Genomic DNA, 26,842 nt, shown 5'->3' with positions numbered 1-26,842 from the left:
TATTTTATTTTTTTTACAGGACAGGGGGCAGAGACAGTGTCAGCCAGTGATGTCACATCACTGGCTGACACACAGGATCAGTGATCACAGTGACTGCCTGTCACTGTGATCACCTCCTGCAGATTGGGTAATTGACCACAGGGGGGAGTGCCTGGGTGGTACAAGCACTCCCCCCTTCCAATCTGCAGGGGGATCACTGTGCCAGTTACATGTGTCAGCCAATAGGCTGACACATGTAACACTGATCGCAGTGACAGGCTGTCACTGCGATCAGAGCGCTCTGAGATCGCAGTGACAGCCTGTCACTGCGATCTCAGACCTAGCAGATCGCGGTCACTGACCCCAGGGGGACTGCCTGGGGGGCCAGGTAAGTCCCCCGACCGCGATCTGCAGAAGGGGAAAGCCGCCGGCCGCATGTGTCAGCCGATTTGAAATCGGCTGACACATGCTTAATACTGGTCGCAGTGACAGCCTGTCACTGCGATCAGAGACTGCAGATCGCGGTCACCGGCCACAGGGGGGGTTGCCTGGGGGGCCAGGCATCCCCCCCGACCGCGATCTGCAGCGGGCGATTAGCGCCGGCCACGTGGGCGGCCATTATGGCGAGGACGTACTATTACGCCCGCCGGCGTTTAGAGCCGGTTCCTGCAGGGCGTAATAGTACGTCCTCCGGATTTAAGGGGTTAAACATTTTCCTGATGTCTTACTTGAATGATTCCTCTTTTGCTGGCAGTCATGACAGAATGCTCTTGGATTTGTTTATTCACACTTGTTTTATCCCTTCCCAAGTGCTGTCATGTAACCTTTGGGGCTCGGAAGATGGATGACTAAGGCCAGGGCCATGAGCAGGTCGAGGTCACGGTGTCGCAGGATCTCATTAACTATATCACTCACCAAAAGAGTCTCCACAAAGCTCACCTCAACTAAGCATTGCTGGAAATGGGATGAGGGAACGGCGAGGGGAAAATAATTATACTTTTCGCACTGTATATAAATATGTCATGCCGGGAATTGAATGGTGTGTTTAGCATACCATGGCCATCAAATGGTCCTGTTATTAAAACACCATTTTTTTTCACATCTTCTTGGTCAGTACATAAACAAGTAAGAAGCTATCAGAAGGTTCTGTAACAAACATCAACTACACATCCCACGATACAGCCCTGCAAAATCCTGAAAAAAAGTAATAATACTGATATAGAGTTTATGTAAAGGGTTACTCTAGGCACAGTGTGTTTTTTTAGTGGTTTAAATGGGGTTATGGTTCTTGGGATATGTATGCTTTAGTTTAACCCCCCCCTTGCTGCTGGAGTTGTAACTCCACGTCCAGTAGCATCACTGGGGTGGCATCAACAATCCCAGAACAAGAGTTCCAAGCTGGCTAAAGTCAATCCTGTGCAAATTTGGATGCACATAATCTATTTCATTGAGAGCAGGGAATGTAGCCCATAGAGCAACGCAACTAAAGGAAATGGGCCTTGACATTGATAGGAAAGAGAAGGGGTGCCTAGAGGAATTGGGGCAGGGGTGTTGGGTATAGGAGTATATACAGTGGCCATTTAAGATCAGGGGCCATCTTAATTTGATCCTCAATTACCTGTTTTTGTCCCATGCCCTCCCTCCCTTTTTGTTTTAGCTCCCATATGGTCACAGCGGCGGGGGATGTATAGACAAGTTGGGGTACAGGTTGTTTGTCCAGATGTAAAATAGTTTAGTTTGCTAAGAACAATTAGGTTCGGAAGGGTATTGGTAGGGTCGAGCTCGTTGGTAGCTCCGAACCTGGTGTGTGTAAGGTATATCTTGGCATATCCTTACATATATGGAAAATCATGACCTCAGTGGCAATGGTTTATGTTTTATATATGAATTTTATGTTATAATGTGGTATCATTTATTGTGATGTGGGTCATTGTCTGGGGTAGAATTGTTAAGGGAGTTGGGGTTGAAATGTAATGTTTAAGTATGTTGACAATGACCTTAACATTTTTATGTGCTTATTTATATTATTAACCCCTTAAGGACTGAGCCAAATGTACACGTTGTGAACAGAACAAAACGTAAACAAAACCTGGCATTTGCGCTATATGTCTGTCCAACCGTAATTCACCTCTTTCATATTAAATGCACCCCCCCTTATTATATATCGTTTTATTCAGGGGAAACAGGGCTTTCATTTAATATCAAATATTTAGCTATGAAACATAATTTAATATGAAAAAAATGGGAGAAAAAAAATAAATTTTGTTATTTTTTTAGTTCTACATGACATTTTAACTGTCAATGTCATAATACTGTTTGCTTTTACTGCAATATAATACACATATTTGTATTCGGCAAAGTCTCACGTGTAAAACAGTACCCCCTATGTACAGGTTTTATGGTGTTTTGGGAAGTTACAGGGTCAAATATAGCGTGTTACATTTGAAATTGAAATTGGCCAGATTGGTTACGTTGCCTTTGAGACTGTATAGTAGCCCAGGAAATAAATTTACACTCATAATGGCATACCATTTGCAATAGTAGACAACCCAAGGTATTTCAAATAGGGTATGTCCAGTCATTTTTAGTAGCCATTTGGTCACAAACACTGGCCAAACTTAGCGTTAGTATATGTTTGTGTGTGAAAAATGCAAAAAACGCCAATTTTGGCCAGTGTTTGTGACTAAGTGGCTACTAAAAAAGACTGGACATACCCCATTTGCAATACCTTGGGTTGTCTACTATTGCAAATGGTATGCCATCATAGGGGTAATTTTTATTCTTGGGCTACCATAGGGTCACAAAGGCAACGTGAGCAATCTGGCGAATTTGAATGTGAAAAAAATGAAACACAAGCCTAATATTTAATGCTGTAACTTTTGAAAACACCATAAAACCTGTACATGAGGGGTACTGTTGTACTCGGGAGACTTCGCTGAACACAAATATTTGTGTTTCAAAACAGTAAAAAGTATCACAGCAATAATATCGTCCGTGTAAGTGCTGTTTGTGCGTGAAAAATGCAAAAAACTTCACTTTTACTGGCGATATCATCGTTGTAATACATTTTACTGTTTTGAAACACTAATATTTGTGTTCAGCAAAATATTTCGAGTAAAACAGTACCCCCCATGTACAGGTTTTATGGTGTCTTGGAAAGTTATAGGGTTAAATATAGTGCTAGCAAATTAAATTCCCTATACTTTCGGCATGGGTTGTCAGGCAGGTCCCGCTAATTGTAATTAAATAAGATACCTAATTATGTAAAAATATTACATAAATATATGTGTAGAATTAGAATGTATATATATATACGTATGTGTATATATATGTATAATTCACGCTGGGTCCCGCACTCCTGCTCCCAGTCTTGTTTATTGCCTTGGATGCCACACCGACCTCAAAATATAAAATACCTTGTTGAAAGTGCACTCACAGGACTCGATACTGTTGCTAAAAATGTGCCATTTATTCAAGCTTCAAAAAGTTGATTACATAGTGTCAACGTTTCAGTCCACTAAGGAACTGAAGCTTGAATAAATGGCACATTTTTGCCAACAGTATCGAGTCCTGTGAGTGCACTTTCAACAAGGTATTTTATATATATGTATATATATATATATATATATATATATATATATATATATATATAATTTTTTACAAATATTTGTATTTATATATAGGTATATATATAGTGCTATATACGTATATATTTATGTATATAGATATATATATTATTTCGTTCTACGTGTATTTTGATATAAATATATATATATATATATATATATACAAAACCAAAAAAAGACCAGCACTCACAGGATTTGCAAAAAATAGAAAAATATTACTTTACTCCGTAGTCAACGTTTCAGCACCACTTGTGTGCTTTCATCAGGACAGCATACAAAACATAAATGAAAATACATTGCTTAAATAAGAACATCAATTAGATTGGGACTCACCATTCAGGTCTGACGCCAGCTAATTCGTAATGGATATATATATATTAATATCACAATACAGTTAGAACAAAATAACACACACCTATATATTTTTTAATTATTTATTTTTAATTATTTTTTTAATTTTATTTTTTAACGTATTTACATTTTTTATATTATATATAAATATATATATGTATAATTATATATATATATATATATATATATATATATATATATATATATTTATATATATATATATATATATATATATATATATTAATGGTAAAATACACCTAGACAGTGTATGTGTGTGTATGTATTTGTGTATATATATATATATATACTTAGATCATATATATATATAATATATATATATATGATCTAAGTATATTATTATTATTTTTTTACACTGATGAATTTATTTTATTTTATTTCCAGCCAGCATGGGGACTAACTGTCATTACAGTTAGTCCCCCTGCTGGCAATGCCTGAGCCAGCTATCCTGGCCATGTGATTGTGAGGTCCTCGCAAGGACCTCACTCTCACATGGCCGGGGTGGGGTCGGAAGAGGACGGATGTGCCGCGGGGGGCTCCCTGGGATTCCCCCCAAACGCGATCGCCGGCGTGATATCGCCGGCGACCGGGTAAGTAAGAAAAGACCGGAGGGCGTACAATTACGCCCGGCGGCGTTTAGAGCCGCTTAAAATAGGACGTAATTATACGCCCTCCGGTCTTAAGGGGTTAAAGCTGTGATCATTTTCATAAAAATAAGGTGTCTTAATATGCTTGAGGGTTTGGGGGTTTTTGTAAAGCATATGCCAAAAAGGCGACTATGCATATATCATGCTGCCAAGATACTTGATAGCACGCTGTGGTTTTGATGCTAGGGGTAAACCATACTTATATAGAGTTTAATGTACCAAACTTAAGATATTTGTTACAATAAACTTAATATCCTCTACCACTCATTGAGCTGATTATGGTGCTACGTGATAAAGGTGAATTTCAAGCAATTTTTGTCAAGCCATTTTTAAATGGTTTTCGCTAAAAAAATGGTTTACCTAGCACATTTCTGGACACATCATAATGAGGAAGTTCACTTTTGTACAGGTGTAAAAAGAAGTGATCTGAGATTGCTGTGAAATCCCTGTGGTTTTTTCTTTTGTTGTTGTTGTTATTTTGGCCACCTGCTCCAAAAAAATGAGTTTGACAAAAAAAACTAAGGATTTCTCCAATACTTTCCTAATGCTGTAATGGTAATGGTGTTTGAAGTATCCCTTGAAATGATATCACATGCAGGTGTTAAATTGTTGCACTTTTCCCAAATGTAATATCCAATTGGTAAGAATCATCATATTAGAAACATAAATGTAGGAAAAATGTATCCATGTATCTGCATCAGACACTTAGAGCCTTGATTTTTTTATGTAATGTATCTTATTTTTCGAACCACTTATATGCCTGAAGACATGTTATTAGTGTATATTATGGTATTTAAAGAGGGGCTGTCACCTGTTAGATACCAATAGCTGCTTTCAAGTTTCAAAGCTTTAAGTCAAAAGAAAGTGCAAATGTCAATGTATGTATGTATTAAATGAGTTTTGGGCAGATTTATATAAAAAAGTTATTATGGTGAGAGGTTTTTAAACAGAGCTCTACAAAATCAGCTTAAAATGAAGGTTCTGAGCATACAAGACCTTTAAATGAGTACAAATTGAAAAAGAAAATTGAAAGCAAAAAACTGAAATGTAAAAATATGAAATGGAAGCATGTGAAACTACCGGAGTTTCAGAAAAAAACTGTCTAGTTTTAGCAAAATGGGTGATGTTACATTCAAAGGGATTTTCATATTTTGCAAAGACCCCCAAAGGTGACATTCCCATTTTGTGTGCAGCCTGAAGCTCTCCCCATGTTCAACTCCTGGAGCTCTATCTGCCTGGGGCCCGCGTCACTGCTGTACTTCCTGTTCACTGCAGCCGATCCTCTAAATTATTTTGAACAGGGTCTCCTGCTTGCACAGCATCATGGGATTTGTCAAAATGCATAGATATAGAATACAGCTACAATGTTAAATATTACATGCAATTTTCTATACTGCTAGCACTATGTGTGCATTCATTTTTGTATGACTGACAGGTGCACTTAAAAAGCTGTAATATATCATATCCTTGCTTCTTTTTACACTATTCCTGAGAGAATTTATTATTCCAAATTATAAAACATTACAGTTTTTACCCTGTTAAAATAAAGGCATTCTTTTTTTTTTTTTTTTTGTAAAAAGCATCTCCATAGTTATTCTGGCGGCTTGTGCATCTTCAAAAACTGTGACCATAAAATCATTTTTTCTTTTTTTTTTTTTTTTTTACTTCATTACATCCCATGTCAGCAACTCTTTGAGCCATGGAAACATTATAAGTAAATTCCTGACTCAGGAATAAAAAATGAGTAAATAATGTCCTATGAGAGTGTTGAAAACGATAATCTTTTCATATTCCAATGCTTTTTATAATTACTCCTGTGTAAGATGAATACTTGCAACAAACTATTTCAGCCTACAGAAAAACAATGAATGTACAATATTTGAGTAATGCTTCGGTGATAAACGTATTCATCTCCATTTTGTGAGTCACAGAATAAAATAATTACCATGTTCCATTAAACATAAAATACGTTCATAAAGAATTATTTTTCATGAGTACATGAGAGCCAACTCACTTACCTAACCTAGTCATTTCTTACTATTGTACATTATTCTTCATTGCCTTTTTTCTACCTAAGTATAATAATACTGGTTCTGTGTTTAATTTCCACTTTCTCTAAAGAAATTGTATTTTATTTACCCACCTCCCCTCTTGCTAGAAACTATTTGGTGTTATTTCCTATATCCTATTTAAAATTTGTATTGCGGAATATTTTCTAAAGCAAATATATTTCATTCCTATGACATTTTAGACGATAGAAGAAAAATAATGAATAAGACCCTAGACCAGGAATAGGCAATCTTTTAGTTATATTGTGCCAAAAAAAGATCTTGAAGTGTCTTGGCATGACGGTTCTATTTTTTTTTTTTTTTAATTGAGGTCTGTTTGTTGCCGTATTGTGCTTGTGTTTTTATGGGTGCTGCAGTTGCTTTGTAACATTGTATTGGTGTGTGGGCTGTTATATTGTATATGTTTATAAGCAGTTTGTGGTATTTGTGTATGATGCCTATGAATGTAGGCTGTGTACGGGGGATGCTTGTGACATTGTGTGCCTGGATGATATATTGTGAGTTTGGTGGTTAGAATGGATGGAGCTGCTTATGGTATTGCAAGTGATGTTTGTGTCTCTGTATGTGGATTGTCAGTAGTGTTGTATTTGTGAGGACTGTGTGTGTGTTTGTGTGTGGGCTGTTTGTATTATTTGCATAAGGGTAGGCTTATTCTGCAGCACTGTGTATATCTGGAACTGTAGGTGGCTTCCCTGGGTTCCAATGGGGACAGGGTTGACCAGGTACAGGTCAAGGGTAGAAGTTGCAATAGTTGCTGTAGGATGCTTTACTCTAGTGTGGATTCCCATTCACAATTGCAGGGAGGAAGTGATCTGAGTTCAGTTCTTCAATGCTGCAATGTGTAAATTGAGGATATTTTAATTTTTATATTTGGTATTCTTTATTTGTTTTCCAATAAATAACATACATAAGAGAAGTACATTAAATACAAACATGTATCTTACAACAAATACATTAATACTACAAAAGGGAGTATCTTTAGTGGTCCCTTCAAACTAGACGTCAAGGCTGTGGCAACACCATTACTTGTTGAACATGTAATAATCTAATGCTTATGGATCTAAATTTTATCCGATAGGTAGATGTTATGGTAGTACTTAACCAACTTTATATAATGTGTTATTTGAGGATTATCCCTACCCACCTGCAATCACTGCTTGGGTTGCACTAGCAGATATCTGAAGTCCCACTGGGACTCCTGATAGGCCAGAGCCAGTTTGGTTCTAGCAGCATTGAGTGCCGTACAAAGGCTGCTGGAGTGCCATGCAAGGCACAAGTTCCATAGGTTTCTGACCCCTGCCGTTGACGATAGGTGACTATTTGAATGGTGTACAACATAAAAGCAACATATTCAAAGAAGATTTTGGCAACCTAGCTCTTTTTTATTTTTAATACCCTTCTTCAATTATCAATAGTTACTAGAATGACCCCCAAAAAGCCAAACTACACAGAGCAGAATATAATTACAAGTGCCCCAGCCAGGGTTCTAAATGATATAGACTATTTATATTATTCCCTGCAACATGGTTAAAACAGTTTAGAATAAAACCGAAAATGAAGAGGAGGAATGTTTAGAATTGCAGCTACAGTGGACTATAAGTCCCGTGAGGCACAACCCCATCTGGGCAGCCTGGACAATATGGACCACAAAAGCTGCTTTACTAAACCCTAGCCACTACTATGCCAGAAGAATATCTCACAACATAGAACACCTAGGACTAGCCGGTGAGTCATAAGCAAGCCAAGCCTAATCTACATTTATTATAATACAAACAAATGTAATAATGTTAAACAAATAGTGGATTTATTTTTGTTCGAAGACACACAAGATTTCTAAAACATACATTCTATGTCATTATATGCTGACAGCATCACTGGTCTTTAGCACATTCATATAAGGTTCTTTTGTTTTTTAATCACATTATCATTTTTATTTATTACTCTTTTTTAAATCTAATTTGTCGCCATAATACATTACCAACTCATATTGCGTGCCTGCGGCAGACAACTTTAATTATTGCTCACATATCATGATAAAATTAGAGCCTAGAGAAGATAGGTGTGGAATGTAACTGATTAAATAAGCTTGATGTTACATTAATCTTACTGTGCTGCTTGGTTAAAATTAGAAAATGTTTGACAAAGTGAAACACAGTAAGCAAAACAACACCAGTAGGTGTATCATCTTTGTAAATTCAAAGGAGCAGTAATATCAATAGAATAAATTTAGTGACTTTTGAAAGATATCAAAACATGTGAGCCCCAACACAACTTTAAAAGGTTACTCCAAGCGCCACGGCCCCTTCAGTGATTTGCAGTGGTCATAGTGCGTGGAGCCTGTATGTGCAGTGTTTCGCTATGAAACACGGTATGTGCAGAGTTTAATCCCTCTGCTGCCAGGGGTGCAACTCAACCTCTCACAGTGCCATTGGGGTGTCATCAGCCCATCGACACTCAAGCCGACTTCCTAAAATTTTCCCAGAAACTCGCTGATTAGCTGCAGGAATGTAACTAGTCCAGACAAAAACAGGTTAAAAAATTATGTAGAATTATTTTCTGAAAATGTTAAATTATTTGTGTGGTCTGCTAAATATAAGGTAGACCATACATTGTAATTATATTTAAAGTAAATATAGATACAAATAAAAAGATATGTTTGCGTGTCCTGATATTGTTGGGGTTTATAGTTTCCTGTAGTTGGCTCCACCCATTCTAGCAGGTAGAAGCTGACTGCTGCATTAGCTTTCCAATTTTACATGGCATCAATAGGCTCAAAGCAGAGTGTGAGGGTTAGCCAGGTGATAGAGGACTATTTCTGAAATCCATAGCAGGACCTATGCACTAGCCAAGCCAATGCTGAAGGTCAGGTTCTAGGTAGTGGAAATGCCCCGTGTTGTTTTTGTTTTTTTGTTTTTGTCAAATCACTCAAAGTGTTTTTGTCAACCCCACTTAAAAAATTATAAACTCGGAGGGCATATCCAGAGATGCTTTGTGTCCTAAGAAGTATAGTAAGCTGTAAAGGTTACAGAGCTAAAAGTACTCTTTAACACTAAAATCTGATCATAATCTGTTCCTTCTCTTACTTGCATGAGGTGCTTTATCCAGACCCACGCCCGCTGTTTGCTTCTTGGGATGCCAATTCAAGAATCAATAACGATAATAAATTCAGTGAGGCAGTAAAAATAAAAAATATCATTATGAGGGAGTTTGGGCAAATTGGAAATACATTTGTATTGAAAAGCCATTTACAAACAGCAAATTGAATGACTCATTCTTACTTTACTGATAAAGGCAGTAAAAGAAAGAAAGACCTACATGTTACATTTTGGATGCATTTGAAATAATCACACATTAAAAAAGAATGCGTGGGTTAGTGAACTGATGCAGGGTCTGAAGAAACACAATTTACCTAGGTGACATTTTTTTCTGTATTTTATTATTATTCATTTTATTAATCAAACTGTATTATTTCAGACAGCACTGTACAATGAGCACATTAACAAAAAGTGGGATAGAAAATAGTGTAATATATAGGTAGAGAACCTGCTAAAAAAGGAGAGGAAACCCTGGCTGTAAGCCTAAAATGTAGCGTGCAACACATCCAGGTTGCATACCTCCCAACTTCGGCGTCCATACAATAGAGACACAAGTAGGAGGGAATAGAAGGGGCGGGCCAGTGATGTGATTATGTCACTGGCTCCACCCCAAAATGGGAATAACTACCGGGAAAGGGTGCGTCTCCCCTATTACTGGCATTGCTTCAGTGCTCTCTGCAGGGTCACAGTGACCTGAATATAGTGCAAGCGTGTCTTATGATGTGCTTATGCTATGCATGTGGGGATTTCCCAAAATAATTTCCCAAAACCGGGAGGCATGAGGATGTGCAGAGTGAGAAGGCCCAACTCATTTAGCATGTAAACCATGTGTAAGATCAAAAAGTCAAAGTGACTTCACATAGCAATAATCAAAGTACTTCAATTCTGAGAATAAATCTCAGTATTTTTGAAGCAAACCAATTGTAGCTTCTTGTATTTAACATTTGTATATTATATTAATTCATCTCCAAGGTTTATTTTCTTTTTTACAAATGCAGACTGAAAATAGGATGTTTACATTTCTGTAGATGATACATCTTACATGTGTTAAATTAACTTTAACACATGGAAGATGTAATCAGCTCATTCCCACTTGTGATTTTAGATAAGTTGTCATGTTATTAATAGCAATGCTACATCTATTAGCTGTATATCACGTTATGAGTAGGAATGAACCAGTTTGCAGCTACACGGCACTCTGTCTCTGGGCAAATACATTTATCTAACCATTTGGAGTCTGATTACCGACACGCACTTTAAGCAATAATGCATGACCTGTGAAATAAAGGAGGCCTAGACGTAGGCTGTGTTAACAAGTAAACCTCTCACTTGTATAAGCTGCCTTGGACTAGGGCCATTGCAGTTGTAGTGCACGGTATATAAGAGAACAGCTTGGGAATGGGATGTGTTACCCTGATTCCAACCATGAGCACTTTTAGTGCAGTGAGTTCATAGATAACTCATTAGCCATTCTTGATTAGCTATGGGTTAGTTATACTTATTGGCTATACTTGGTTAGTTATAGGTTAGTTGTACTCATTGGCTATACTTGGTTAGCTATCAGTTAGTTATACTCATTGGCTGTACTTGGCTAGCTATGGGTTAGTTTTACTTATTGGCATTAATTGGTTAGCTATTGGTTAGTTATACTCATTGGCTATACTTGGTAAGCTAATGGTTAGTTATACTCATTGGCTATACTTAGCTAGCTATGGGTTTGCTATACGTATTGGCATTAATTGGTTAGCTATTGGTTAGTTATACTCATTGGCAATACTTGGTAAGCTAATGGTTAGTTATACTCATTGGCTATACTTAGCTAGCTATGGGTTCGCTATACGTATTGGCATTAATTGGTTAGCTATTGGATAGTTATACTCATTGGCAATACTTGGTAAGCTAATGGTTAGCTATACTCATTGGCTATACTTGGCTAGCTAGCGGTTAGTTATACTCATTGGTTGTACTTGGTTAGCTGTAGATTAGTTATACTCGTTGGCCATACTTGGTTAGCTGCAGGTTAGTTATACTCATTGAAATTATTTTGGTCTGTAGGGGCTCCACTTATTTCAGAATTCTACTCCGCACACACACACACACACACACACACTAGGATCTCTCCATTAATAACAATTACACGTTGTCCAGTCTGGCCCATGCTATCTCCTCTGTACTTTCTCAAATCACCACTTTTTCCTAAGTGAGAATTATTCTTCAATAACTGTTACATCTAACTCCACAAGGATAAACTGACTGTGGACCTCCAGCTGCTGTTGAGCTACTATTCCCATAATTCCCTGTTGCAGATATAATTTAGATATATATTATCCAATTTAAAAAAATAGCCATCATGTTGTACACAACTCAAATGAGTAACTAAATTACAGATATTGAAACAAATCTACTTCGTACACCACTACCAACATTTAAATAAAAGGAATTAAGGAAAAATTCAAATTTAAAACTCATGATAGCATAAACTACATTTTAATGTTTAAGAAAAAAAAACCAAGATGTCAGAAAAATGATGTCGGCTGAATCAAGAAACTACATTTTTTAATTAACCTCTGTTAACACAAATTCTTTTCTGTTTTTAATATAAAAAGAAGCAAATCCTTTTTTTTTTGTACAGCAGAATATTGGACACTAAATCTCAGCAAAGAATAATAGCAGAGTCTTGGGATAGGAATATAAATAATAATCAAGGGAATTCATTAATTTTTCATAAATTTTCATTTTGGCTGCAGCACCCTCTTATACTGGTCGATAGATCAAGCTGCTATCACACATTTAGCACCTGGGGCTACAACTACAGTCCCCAAGGGATGCAACTGACTCTGCTTAGATGAGATGTTGTTTGGCTTCTTTAAAAAAAAAAAAAAAAAGGAAAAAAGCATCTTCATTCTGATTCTATTTGAATGCTGACTTTAAAGGTAATATATTATAGATAATATAATATACTCTAAATAGCAGAGTGAATATTTGTAAAATATGACCCCAATACTAAGGTATAGTATGATAATGCATTTTTATAACGTATTTTGTTTTCAATAAAAAAAAGCCATTATTAACAAAATGAAACGCAATGAAAAAAATCTATCTATCTATCTATCTATCTATCTATCTATTTAACCTCTCTGTCTGTCTGTCTGTCTGTGTACTTTAATAATTTTATGTAAAAATGGCTAATTTGGTCAATTCTATTGACTCTGGTATAAATGCAGCTTGGATATTTTAGCAGGAAATTTGCATTTCCGTTTCCCTTTACCCCAAATTTGCTATCTAATGAATACCCTGTAGATATACATAGACAATTGAGTTTTGGGTCATTTTGAAACTCCTTATGTCCAGAAGGGAATTTATAACTTTGTCTAGCATGACACAGCCTATATCACAGTGCAAACCTTAAACAATGTAATATCATGGGTGTAAATGAGAATTTGGAATTGGATTAGAATAGGGGAAATAAAATAAATAAATAATAGCGAAAAATGGAGCTACGGGGATATTCAAGCACATCTAAAAGCAGTCTATTATTGTGCTGGATGGAAATCCGTGCTGTATGTGAATCCCCAAAGGGCTTAATTGAGGAATTCAGTCAGCTATGCTTCAAAGCAGCAGTCACAGTGAGACACTCTTTATTCGAAGTGCATGATACATTACAGAAATGGTGCTCGGTTTTAAATCTCTTCATGTTTTGTGATCTTTCCTTAAAATATCTTTACCGCTGAACCGTCAGTTTTATTTTACCAGCTTGTAATATGGCTTGTACTTCACTGGCGACCTTCAAATAGCTAACGCCAAATCCTTTTTGCAGATACAGGTTATGAGGTCAAGGGGAGGGTCCTTGGGTTAGAGATAAGTGTTGGTTCAGCACCAATTTAAATTGCAAAGTAAGTTTTAAACTGTATTTCATAAACCATTAAAAAGAATATTTAATAAAATGATTCTGCATTTTCCTGAAAAACACAGGTTGCCGTTTATTCTGAGCCTGCACAGGGATTAACGTGTATGCAAAAAGGGGATTACACATTAAACACTATTATTTTATTAAAATGTTGGCTAAATATAACCCATGACATTTTTCTTATTACTAACAGCCGGTATATACTTGTGAACATAAAACACAGACAGGTTTGAAACCTCCCAGCCCATGTTTTGCAACATACTACTAATGTTTGCCTCATAGGCTTGTAGACTGATTGTACAAGGTACACCCAGTTATAAGTTATGTAATGCAAATTTGACCACATTTAATTCTCTTTTTACACTTATATACCAATTTAAAATATCTTGTTATCTTGGAGATGGTCATTAATCTTTGTAAATAGTGATTATCATTAATTCTAAAATGTTTTTATTTTATTTTAAAGTGTACATTAATGTTCAGTTGGCAATATAGTAAAAATAGTTTTGTCTTGTTTGATGAATAGGAATGGTCCCCGATGCACACCATATTAACATGTGCTGCCCCTACAGTCTGGTCCCACAGACATTGTCTGCGTCACACTGTTTATCTATTCGTTTCTCCAACGTAACACTCTAGAACACATGCATGGTCAGTCATTACCATCACAACCATAACTGAATGTTATGCCAATAACTTACACACCTGTGGCAACATTGGCAACACACTCTGCTTGTGCACACTTCACCTTAGAATGGCTGTAGACCCAAGAGCATGTGCTTTATTTGCAAATGAAGGTTAAAGCACAAGTCTATACACGTGTATATAGAATGTTTAGGCCTGTAACTATCTACATATCAGTGTGATGGGTTCATTTCTATTATATTAATGTTTTTTATTTTAATGATGCATACCTCCAAAGTGTCTCTATAGGAAGGACAGTTGGTTTTTTTTTTTATTTTAGGCTCAATTCCCTCTGTCCCTATTTTCTATTCTAATGTCCCTCTTTACTAGATGCTCCACATTGTTGGTGTGTCTGAGTGTGTAACAGGACTCCACATCAATAATAATAAGTGTCTTTAGATTACAATAAATGTGTTTAGAAATCAGTCTGTGTAAATAAGAAACATTGTTCTTGACCTAAAATATTAGTTGCATACATAGTCATTAGTAAGTCACCTAACATTTCTCAGAACAGCCACGTCTCTGGCCACTCCAACACACTCACACCCCTAAAGTAAAACACCCCTCTGTATTCAGTCTTTTGTTTTCTTTTGATTAATGATTGATATAAAGTGCAGCTGAGTTAGATGTGCTCTTTTGTACACTTCTGTTTTGGTACAGCGGTGAGGTACAGTGGACATGGCAATGATGACATATGTTATTTGTATCATTCTTGAAAAACTTGTAATAAAAAGGTATGACATGTTATAAAATGTCATTATAAAAACAAATATCACGAAGAAGCATTTAGTCGGGTTATTTAGGCCAGAAGTAAGTGGAGATTGATTGCGGTTCTGCAAAGAATGATATACAACTTTTAAGATATACATCTTTCTAAGATAAATCGTTAAACTCTGGCTTTATTCCAATACATCAATATTAAGACAATGGCAAAAGATGAATAAAGAAAGTACTATTCAAGGATGAGATGGAAGAGTTGATAAGTAGGGATCAAGGAGATACTATTGAGCTATTTATTTCCTTAAGCTTATGCTAAAGTAGAGATGAATTGTATGGAGCACCTTCACACAGTCTGGTGGCCCTGTTCTCGAAATGTTCCTTTCTTCCTAAGGTTAGTGCGTGTTATACTATTTAATAAAGCCTGCTACTATTTAATGATGACAGCAAAAATATCTGTCAATTGCATATGCTCTCCCATTGCTACTCTTACAATAAAGACCCCCCTCTTAACCACTACCAAAACCTAAAATGTCCTCTTGGTGACATGGAGACATTTAAAAACCACTCGACCTTTGGACTTGACCTCATTATGGTGTTTCCAGAACCCTGAGATGACATTATTTTACCATAATACACAGCTCATAATTCACAAGTTATGTATCTTATCTCTCTATCTATATATATAAAATATTGGTAAGTTAGTATTACTTCTGCTACTTATAATAATAAAGTACCCGAGCATGGTGCTAATGGTACGAAGGACTCTTCTATAGTTTAATTTATCATACTATCTGTGTGGCAGAGAATATTTACCATGATTAAAATGGTATCTGGGATTCAACCTCGGTATTACACACAGTAAAATATAAGAGGACAACATCTTGCTCCAAGCTTCCATGCAGGTTTGGATGATTTCCTCCTGTGCTGATCTGCGCATGCTTGTGCATCCACAGGTACTTTAAGAGCATTGGCAATGGCTTAAAGGACAATGCAAAATCTGCTTTTGTGAAGGCTAGCAGATAAGTGGATGAAAAAGCGAAATAGAAATATATCTGAATAATTTAGATTCCCTTCCAGCAATGATGGATGGAACCGACTTGTTTAGGTACTGAATGGCCAAGTGCCATTTTCAGTATTTATTACCTGTGAGCAAAATGGTGGATGGTATGAATGCAGCATGTCAATCATCAGAATCTAGCTCATATTGATCAGTGAAAGCTTCAGCTCGTGCGACTGTACTCTGTATAGAATCTTTGTCACATTATGTTTTAGTGTATCAGTGATTAGTCAAAGCAAAATTATACTATTCAGTAATAGTATTAGCAGAGAAACATATACTTTGTTAGTGAATAACCCAATTTTAAGACACTACCTCATGGTTAGTCTTATGATTTTACAAACTAATAGAGAAACTTATATCATGGAAGAAAGACATTGGAGCTTAGTAAACCAAGAGTTATAGAGAAATGACAAGATAACCAAACGTTTTAGGCCACAATGGATGTATTAAAAATATTATCTATTAGCTATTTTGGCATACATTTGCAATTTCCTTGTCATTTTTATCACAATTCCTTATTTTACTATATAAACCACATTGACTCAAATTAAATATACGTGTTCATTATGTTTTTTTGACACTCATTTCATAATATGTAACTGTACAGAATATGCCTTTTAATACTTTCTTAAATGTGTTATTTATGTTGTCTACTTACATGCTACTTCCAGTGATGCGTTTCGACTCATTGCTTCGCCCAGATAATTCCTTGCAACACACACATAGCTTCCTTCGTCTGGCTTACTCCTGCGTCCATGAACAATGCGTAAAAAAAATAGAGATCCGCTGGGCAGCAGCATTCGGTGCGAGCGAGGGTCATCTTTGTCTGTTTCAACTCTCTCCAAGTCTTTGTACCACTCAATGGTAGGGGTCGGCCTGCCTTCAGCCTTACAATTTAATGTGGTTGGCTCTCCTTTCGAAACAATTACATCTGACGGATGTTCAACTATCCTAGGAGGAAAGTCTTCTTGACGGAAGCGAGTTCCTAGTAAATAAAAAGGGTAACATTTTAGAGATATTATTAACATGTTTAGAAGATTATACAATTCAATGAGAAATGCAAAGTAAGATATAGATTTCTCCTATTTAGAAGATGAGAACATTCTGTTCTTGTCATGGATATGCTAAAGTAATACGTAAATATTTTATTCAGTCTTGGCAGAGAGTACAATAATGAAAATACATGCAGCTGTTGATGCCACCAATAAACATGTATGTTCCTCATTTTACTTTGCTCTACAGCATTACCTACCAATCTATCTCTGTTATCTATGTCTATCTGTCTATCTAACTATCTGCTCCCTATCTCTCTGTCTCTATATCTAACCACTAAATGACCACTTTCCATTATTTTATTTATACGTTAGTCCTTGAGAAAATGAAAGTTCACTTCATGTTTTTACATATTTTAATTGACATTCTAGATACCAAACATGCAATTGCATCTCGAAGAAGTCGATCCCGACCCAAACATCAATGAGCCATCATCTATGCAACAGAATTAGGAAATACGTAAATCCCAGACTTTTGTTGTACCATGAGGAGTGTGTCATGAATGCATGCTGAGTTGACAAGTGGCCTTCAAGACGACCAACAAGGGATACCTATGCACAGTACAATACTGTATTTCTATGCCCCAGAATACCCTCCCACAGAGTTTATTGGCACATTCACACCTCTGGGGACACCTGGGGAAAAAAACAGTGAGTGGGCAGTCCAGAATCTGTGCTGCTCTGCCATTTTGGGACAGTTGTGAGTTAATCTATAGAGATCATGAGAGAGAGTTGAAGGTTTTTCTGTAGGTGTCTCTACATGCTTCTGTCAGGATTATATAAGATGTGAATTGCAAAGTGTCCACAGCAGGTTAAAGAAAATGTCCCTGAAAAAAAGATTTTCTGGTGTTTTTAGAATTTTACAAAATTATTTTCTTCAATTACATTTGACCATTTTACATTTTCTGAGTTGTATTTGTTTTCAAATACATTAGAGTGAAGCACTAAACCATTCAATGATGGCTAAATAGAATAAAAATAGCACAAAATATCAAAGTAGACATGTTTTACGAAATTTAATTTGAGCAGATGCATCTTATATTAAATGCATTATTTTTCTTTCCATTAAACTGATTTTTTTAATACGAATATTCTACTGCTACAGACTAGTTTTTAAACCATTGGATACCCTTTAAAAGATTATGCTATACCATAGCCCCTCGATAAAAAAAAGAGCAAGTGTTCTGTAAAATCCTATTAAAATTAATGAAGGTTCTGCAAATTTTATGTCACCCTTCTGTAAAGTGAGACCAAGCGGTTATGTTACACTTTGCAGGTAACTAATGACTCCCTTATTCTTTAAGGAACCAAAAATGGGATTTGACCTGTATAAACATATTTGAATTTACAAAGTTTAGGAAAGGTATATGTCAAGCCATCCATAACAGAACAATGATAGAGAGCGCAGGATTTCCATTTCACAGACTGAGAGGTGTAAGAACATCGATTCAGTCAAGTGAGCAGAAGTCACCTATTTCCTATGGTGCAACATAATTGAAACGGGGGTATTTACCAGTTCACCAACTTAATAGATACAGTATTTACCTCAGTTCAACGCATCCCGCCCTCTCACCTCTATTTAAATGGTAATGCTCCACTTTGAATGGAGAGTGGTTCTACTGTTTAAAATAATTGAGTGTCTCTTTAAATTCCCATTCTAGAACTGTCATACTGTGGAAAGGCAATGCGACTTAGTAATAAACTGAATCTCCATAATGACACACTTTTATTCATCATTTTAGATGGCAGCCATTTTAAAGTAATGCACACAATACAGAGCCGTATAAGAGCAATGGTACTTATGAAATTATTTACAATTTTAAAAAGCAATGTTTTAAAGGCATGAGAGATAGAACATCTCATCTGTAAAAGCTATGGAATGCCATTTTATTACCGTTTTATGAAATGCCTACAGTGCTGTATTATAAGTAAATACAGATTGGAAAACTATTTTAGATATAGAGGGGGTTAGTTACTAAACTGGTATTTTGGGAGATTTGACAAGGAATGTGCACATTTTAGGCTAACATAGCCACCATATGTTTTCAGTTCTGCTATTTTGGCTTTACATTAACAACTATTAGGTAAATTTGTTATATTTCCCTGTTTAGCAAACAGGCCACATCCACTTAAATGCAGTCTATGATGTATTTGTACAAGTCATCTTTGGAAAATAATATGGTGATAGAGATCCCAACAGTCACACTTTCGTCAGGACAGTCTCAATTTTGGTGTCCTGTCGCGCCGTCCCAATTTAGATCCCTGGTGTCCTGCATCTGAGGAACTGACCCAGGCAGCACAGCGTGAGCGCCTCTTTAGAAGTGCTTGAGCTGTGCAGCAGGCACTAGGACCATGCAGAGAGAGCTTCAACAGCTCTCCCTGCATATCCTACAAGTAGAGGGCCACCCAGAAAGCTGTCTGTCAGCATGGGTTGCTAAATTCCTGGTTGACACACCCCCTTCAGTGCATAGGCATGACCATTTACTGTCCATCAGTCCCGATTACATACTCTTATAAAGTCCTAAGGCATTGTGTCTTTAAAACAATGTTTATATATTTTATACATTTCTTAGCAAATATAGTAATAATGCAGCATCTGCATTATTTCTAGCGGGTATCTAAATCTTTTTGGAGTGAATATGGTCATATAACCTCTGTTACTAACATTTAAAATTTCTGCAATCATCTAGCCATTATTTTGATAAAATATAGCGGCTAATTTGTATCCTTATTAGTACCAACAATCTGTTATTAAATGCGATGCAATCTGTTTATTTGATAAACAATAAACATTGCCAGAAGTATATCATCACCGGGCCAATAATTATGGGCATCTTGAAGGGAACGCATTATAAAAATGAAAGTGTGTATTTTTTTTTTTTTTTTATTGGTATTTTATTATGAACTGAAAGGTGTTCCATTTAACTGTAGATTAAATTATTTTAGGAGACATGGCTCTGTTACTGGCCTGACTTTTGACCCCTGATAAAATGCTACTACTATACACACAATTATGCAAATATAAAGTTAATTACCCACTTTTCCCACTTGGATTTTAATATTATGCTATGAGCAGTTAGTGAGCTTGCACATGTTTAGTGAAACCCCCTGCTTATTTATTTCAAATTATTATTTCAACTCTACAAGAAAAAAGTTAATTAAAAATGTTAGTAATGCTCTGAGCAGTTGCTAGAAAATCAATTTTGCACACTTGAATCTCATCCACACCACCTTATTTGCAACTGTTCATGGTTGAATTGTCTTTCCTTTTCCATATGAAGTGACTAAACACTTTGACCAACTTGGAAAACAGAATTCACGCTTTTCTTCACGTGTGGTCCCTTTACATGCGCACCTTAGACACTGACACTCAAACCCATATTAAACGGACATCTGACACATTACCCAATTTCTCCTTAACAGAACATCATTATTTTGACTATTTTCACTGTAGCCCCAAGTGTTCTAGCATTTTTTGTAACCACTAATTGTATCCCCTTGCCTTGTCTTACTTGCCCCTTCCCCTCCTTGATTTTGACTGTGTACCATAAAATGTACAGCTTGACTATTTTATAATTCAAGAACGTGACTCTTTAAAAAAAAAGATATTTTAAAAATATTAATTCCTAATGAAAAGCACGCTGCACATGCTAGAACTTGTAAAGGGGTTTGGGGGATAGCTAAGCTTAAAGTCAATAATCTATTATCTTACAAAAACGTAGTTAAACGTCTATGGGTACAATGTCAATACTTTACATGGGTTAATGGGTGGTGGGCCCTAAGAAGGGCATTGCCAATGACACAACTTGTGTCACTGTCAACACCAGGAAAAGGGATTTGGCCGGCTTACTGCAGCCTGTCTTCTCAGCCCCCAAACAACAGGATCCTATAGAGAGTGCTGCTGAAATGCTCTCAGCAGCGTCATAATGCCCTTTCACAGCGGGCATGTCTAATGATGCACCAGTGCTGTGTAGCCTGAGGACAGTTTTCTGGTGTCCCCATTTGTGGGATACCAGGGAACTAAAGTGGGAGGGCGGTTTAAGACCGAAATTGTGAATGTCCTTCCAAAATCAGTATTGTTGTCTTCCCTCCTGGTAATGTTTAAAGGATTTTGGAGAAATCTGGTAAAAAAAAAATAGCACTCACATGGCACCACCCACCACAGACAACTACTTCTTACCTACATTGTCAGTTTGTCCATGGAGATGATTGGCTGAGATTCCTGGGTGGGATCTATGTTACATAAACAAGGGATATAAAGAGCAATCTGATCTATTCTATGAAAGACTAGCTAGTTGATTGAATCTCTCACTTCTTCACCCACATTGGTCTGGATGTTGAAAATAACATATACAGGGTTTCTTCGATATCCATGTAGGTGACTGTTTATATTTTAGTCAAGTGGTGAACTGTGTGAATAAACCTCACAATTTTTCTAATCCTCTTGGCTTTTAGATGGGTATCATGCATCAAGCACTTAGTAATGCAACATGTAACCGTATTGTGAATAACAGGGAAAAGAGACAATTATTTCTTGCTAGTTTTTAGATCTGAAAGGCTGGGAATGCCTTCTTATCATATTAACTCCAAAAGAGGGGGGGGGGGTGTATTTTGGAGTTAAAAAGAAGCATAGCATAGACTCCTGCTTTCTGCTGTTACTTCCCTCCATCATAGATACACCTTTTTCGAAGCAACATTATGAGCTATTAGTAATTAATGATTACACTGCTACATCCCATCAACATTTTCAAATCCCGTTATTTATTTATTATAGATAGATCTCACGTGGGCTTTTTTTTCACTGATGGATAGACCTTGTCTAAAACATCTCCCATGGACTTCTAACTAATGGACACACTTTGCATAAAGGATTTTCAAGTACCCAATCAGAATTGTCAGACAATGAATGCATAGCAACAACTCAAGCTAAACATCTGCTACTGTTCTTAAGTCGGATAACCGAATTGAATAATGATTCAAATATATTCTTCATTTAGCATACTCATTGCACTTCAAGGACCTCAGCTTTTTTCTCCAGTCAATTCAAAATACAAAATACCTTATGCTCTGTTTCCCTCCCAGGGAAACCTTTCTCATTTCCTGTTTTGTTTTTTTTGTACAGCTCTTAGTATGCAAGTTGGTGTTCTGCACTGTGATTTCCAAAGTCAGAAAAAGGGCCGAATTCAAAGATCTCTTCGGTCAATGGCAGAACTACACTGGTGCAGCCAGTGGAGCTGCACCGGACCCGCACACTGAGGGGCCTATTGGGTGGCCTTGCACTTAGGGCCAATTGATGGAAATGTGTTTTCAGGGGCCCGTTAATGCTCTGCCGGCCTTTAACAGTGTGACCGGGTCTCTGTAGTATCTGCAGTTATGGGAGGAAGTGAGTGCAGATTAATCACCAAAGTGTGAATTTTCTGGCATTCAAAATAAATTTATAATTTTAGGTCAAAATAGCCACAGTGCAAAACAAAGAGGACATAACATAATGTTTGAAATTCAATTTGAAATAATTTAAAATTCCTGACAATTTATCTTTAGTTTATAACTCTGACAGAAGCTTGCACATAACATTTTTTATGCATATTCATAGAAGTATAGTTATATTCACTGTATGAGTTTTCTGCAGTTTAAGCAGATGTAATAAAATTTAGGTTGACTGATCATTATTTGCAATGTTTTCTTTTTTTTTGCATATTGCTCACTATTAACAATTTGGCTACTTAGATCTAAAATGTTAAATTCAATTTGAATTCCCACTAATTCACACATTCATTCTGGAACATTCCTAAAGCTGTTTTAATTGAATTGTTAAATTTAAATAGGATTTACCATCTGCTCATGTGAAACTGTGTAGGTTTATTATGCATTTGTTGTTTTTGCTATTATTTATAGTTTATCAGACCATGCTTTTTCTGAACTTCCACTTCCTGTATTGGGTTGAGCTGAAAGTCTTGCTGTGACTGACAAAAAAACAATATAAACTGTCCGTTGAAAGGAGGCGTCCTAGAGTACATTAATATCTCTTTATAGCGTTTTCCATCAATTACCCCAGGTTTAACCTTTAAAACTGCACAGGCAAAGATTGCCAGGAAAGGAATAAGAAATTAAAATAACATATCTTTTTATTTAAAAAAAAAATCAGTAAAATAATCATTACCCTTACGATAAAGAATACAGACACAATACAATTACGCTTATGCAAAAAAAAAAAAAAAATATCGACAAAACTGTAACTAACTAATGGATAAAAAAGGGTTAACAAAGTAAGTCTTGCTATTTTATAATTAACCCATTCCTGACAAGAGGTTGGGCAAATTCCAATGGTCCTGGGAGGGTTCATAGAATTGGTGCTGTTCATTCTAAACACAATATTCTTAGTCTTTATTTTTAGCTGTGCTAACTGGAACACGGTTAATGTATCTGTTAGGTATTTCCTTAGACATAATGAAGTTATGTAAATAAAAGGATGGCTTCTAAATTTAGTGTTCTCCGTGGGTAGCTGTGTTACGCAGGGCAGTTAAAAACGCTGTACCCATTGGTATGCAGTTCCGTGACCTAGATAAAGCAGTCTTTTAATGAAGGCATATATTTAAACACACACGTGAATGCATAAATATGCAACAATGCATCTTTCATCGTGGCATTGAATCTGAAAATAAACACTGGAGAGAATAACTTGTTAATCAAGTAAAGCGGCAAGAAAGAGCGTAGAAGCTGTAAGGCCTTTAAGCGGTTGTGAGCATCTCTTATGTTAGTGTAAACCTGTCACCCATGTTTCCTTTCTAGTTAGAGAAAGTAATAAATATTGCATATAAACTCTGTTACCCTTCTTTCTGCCAAGTGCACAGCTCTTCAAGGTGCAGACCATGATAAGAATTGACAATAGATTCCTTATGCCAACAAGAAGGCCCCAAAAAGTCAAACATTTTCTCGTGAATGATCTGCTCATAATAAGAGTTAATTTATTTCTTTGTGTCTCACTCTTATACATAATTAATTGGTCATCCTTAGCACTATGTAAAGAGTACCCTGTACTCCTCTCAGCTCTGAGAGTGGCTAAAACGAAAAAGATTTGTGGAATTATCTGCATCTCTAACCTAACCCCAATATTTTTGTATTTGCATTGTTCCTTAATCTGTATTTTGTTAAAATGTTGGTCTCTAAGGCTGAGAAATGCATGTTCCAGGTGTGTTCCCAGTTCCCTTTTTTTTTCTAAACACAAACTTGACTGATGTCTCTCATACCTAAGAGAGAGAGACAAGCAGCAGACCATGCATCGACAATCACACATTTGATGCACTAAGCAGTAAACCAGGCTGTGCGATTATTTTTTAAGATGTTGGGAAAAAGATAAGCAATGTTTTCATGCCACGGCCAGGTATAAGAATTCATAATCAGGGAGGGAGGGCATAGCCCAAGAAAGAGGTGTTGTGGTGCACTACGTCTCAAAGGTTAGGGAGCGCCCACCCCTAAAAAGAGTATGTCAGCTTAGTGTACATACCTGCTCTTAAAACCTCCTAAAAAATGCATGTCAGCTTAGTGTACTTACATGCCAAGCTGAACACTTATCCAACTGGCCACCTGTTGTATGTACATCCTCAGTGCTTTCTATGAGACACTGTCAGTTTTGAGAGATTATTTTAATAAAATTTCCAAGGTAGCATGATACCAGATGTGAAGAAACTACACCTTTTGTTTTGGTAACTTTGATTTTCCTCGTTCGGTAGATAAAACTACTGAACACCGACCACCTCCCTGGCTCATTAACTACAAAGCAAACAGATTAAGGGCTCTCCCTGTGTGGCCGCCGTTCGTATGGCCGAACACCACGTGCTGGAGAAAACAGTGGCCACCTTGTCGCCCAAAAAGAGGCAGCGGGACTTGGTCGTCAAGAGTCTGGAACACTCGACTTCCCGAAAGCCGGTCAACTTCGTGAACGCCTGCTTCTTTTCACTGACCAGCCAGGAGAGCGGTATTCGGTACATTTGTTCCCACGAACTAGAGGGAACAAACGCTACCCATGAGCCAGGGGAACAGTCCGTGGTTTCTTTGACTTTAGAACTCCCCGAAATAGACCGACTGCTAGCTCTGAAACTGTGGAACTGTTTTGGGCATACGACTTTGTGTGCGGTCTGTCAAATTATGACTTCCATGTAAATCCCGAACCCCTGAACCAATCTGCGTGATTTTTGGATATGTTGGTCCCCCAGATCGGGGATGTGACTTTTGCAGGGTTTTCATGTGTTTTGGGGTACTTTTGATGTGTTATTAAAATGTATGTTTTCTGTGCCTGGAGATAATTGAGTTTAGTACAGTTCCTGACTCAATTATCTCACAGGCACAGGGGAGGGATTAACTTGTTTTGTGTGGGAGTATCCTGGACCTGAGAACTAATGTAGTTATAGTGTGTATTTTGCCATAGTCCTCTCTCAGGTCCAGTGGAGAATACCCTTGGAATATGTCACAGTAAACCCCTTGCATGGGGAATTGCATATAAACTGGCCAGTTGGCCTGAACAAATTCATTACTGTTGTACCTTTCATCTAGTTTAGGCTGATGTTTGGGTATACGTCTGATTGCTTGGAGAATTTACATGGATGCTGCATTTTCTTCTGGAGAACGTCAACACCTGACCTGCAAGCATAATCACTCAGCTTTTGGCAGTTCGGGACGAACCGAAAGCGAACGGGTATCTGAAATACCAGCGTTCCTAACACCAGAGAAGACAAAATCCCCAATTCTATCTCTCCAGGTAGCCTCTAACTACAAGGGCACTGACAAATTAATGGTCATAGCATTGCTTTATATTTAAAAATCATATCAAATGATTGGACCAGATAGGACATATTTATCTTATACTATTTTTAAACACAATTTGGGTTTAATATTGGTATCCATCTGTTTCTCATTTTATAAAATAAAAAAAATGCTGGTCTCTAAATTACGCATTTCTGGGTGTTCTTTTAGACATCTAAACCACCACAGTGTCCTCCTTTTAATGAAACAAACCTTAATTCTGTTACTCAATAGATGGAGGTAAAAAAGGCAAAATGTGCACTCCTCCACAACTTACCATTAGAAAAGTCTTCCCTTCCTGTGAAAAGCATTGTGGGAAACATGCAAGTCTGCTTTATTATTGAAAAAGTAGAGCCAAACTGACATATTACCGAAATTCAGCCATACCACAAAATGTTCTGTTTTCAGGAAAAATGGTTCGACCAAACTGAATTTTCTCACTGTATATAAGTCTGTAAGAAAACATGTAAAAACTCAAACCAAGTGAGAAAAGGTAACTAATAAAGGGGATAACAGGAAGAGCAGTAAAAAAATATTTATATATTTATATATTATTGTCAGGGTACCTGAGGCCTCTACCTCTAAGGGAGGTAGAGACTTGATGGTTTATCCGTCCAGGCGAGCTGTTTCCTCCGTTCCTCGCGGTCCATCCAGCCACTTAAACACCGGCCGCGAGGAATCCACGTCCTTTTCTAGCAGGACACTCAATACGTGACGTCTTGACGCTATCACGAGCGACCTGTCACTCAAGTGTCCGATATCCAATCGGCACTTGTCAGAGGCGTGCTTACCATCCGGAGCCAGGGTATTTAAGCTTACTTCTCTCTTCAGCTCA

The 26,842-nt window shown here is 37.0% G+C and overlaps 1 protein-coding gene across 8 annotated transcripts in view; it reads right to left on the bottom strand.

Moving 5' to 3' along the window:
• The window catches only part of ROBO2 (roundabout guidance receptor 2), a 377,737-nt gene that overhangs the window by 316,997 nt on the left and 33,898 nt on the right, over positions 1-26,842 (bottom strand). For all 8 annotated transcript variants that reach the window (XM_063448557.1, XM_063448577.1, XM_063448568.1 and 5 more), the window contains exon 2: positions 16,815-17,141. In XM_063448557.1, coding sequence (XP_063304627.1) covers positions 16,815-17,141 — 327 coding nt within the window. The remainder of the gene's footprint in view (positions 1-16,814; positions 17,142-26,842) is intronic.

Source organism: Pelobates fuscus, chromosome 1 (genome assembly GCF_036172605.1).
Source record: "Pelobates fuscus isolate aPelFus1 chromosome 1, aPelFus1.pri, whole genome shotgun sequence".
NCBI classification, from domain to species: domain Eukaryota; kingdom Metazoa; phylum Chordata; class Amphibia; order Anura; family Pelobatidae; genus Pelobates; species Pelobates fuscus.
The sequence above is the reverse complement of the archived record's forward strand: the minus strand, read 5'-3'. Positions and strand labels throughout refer to the sequence as shown.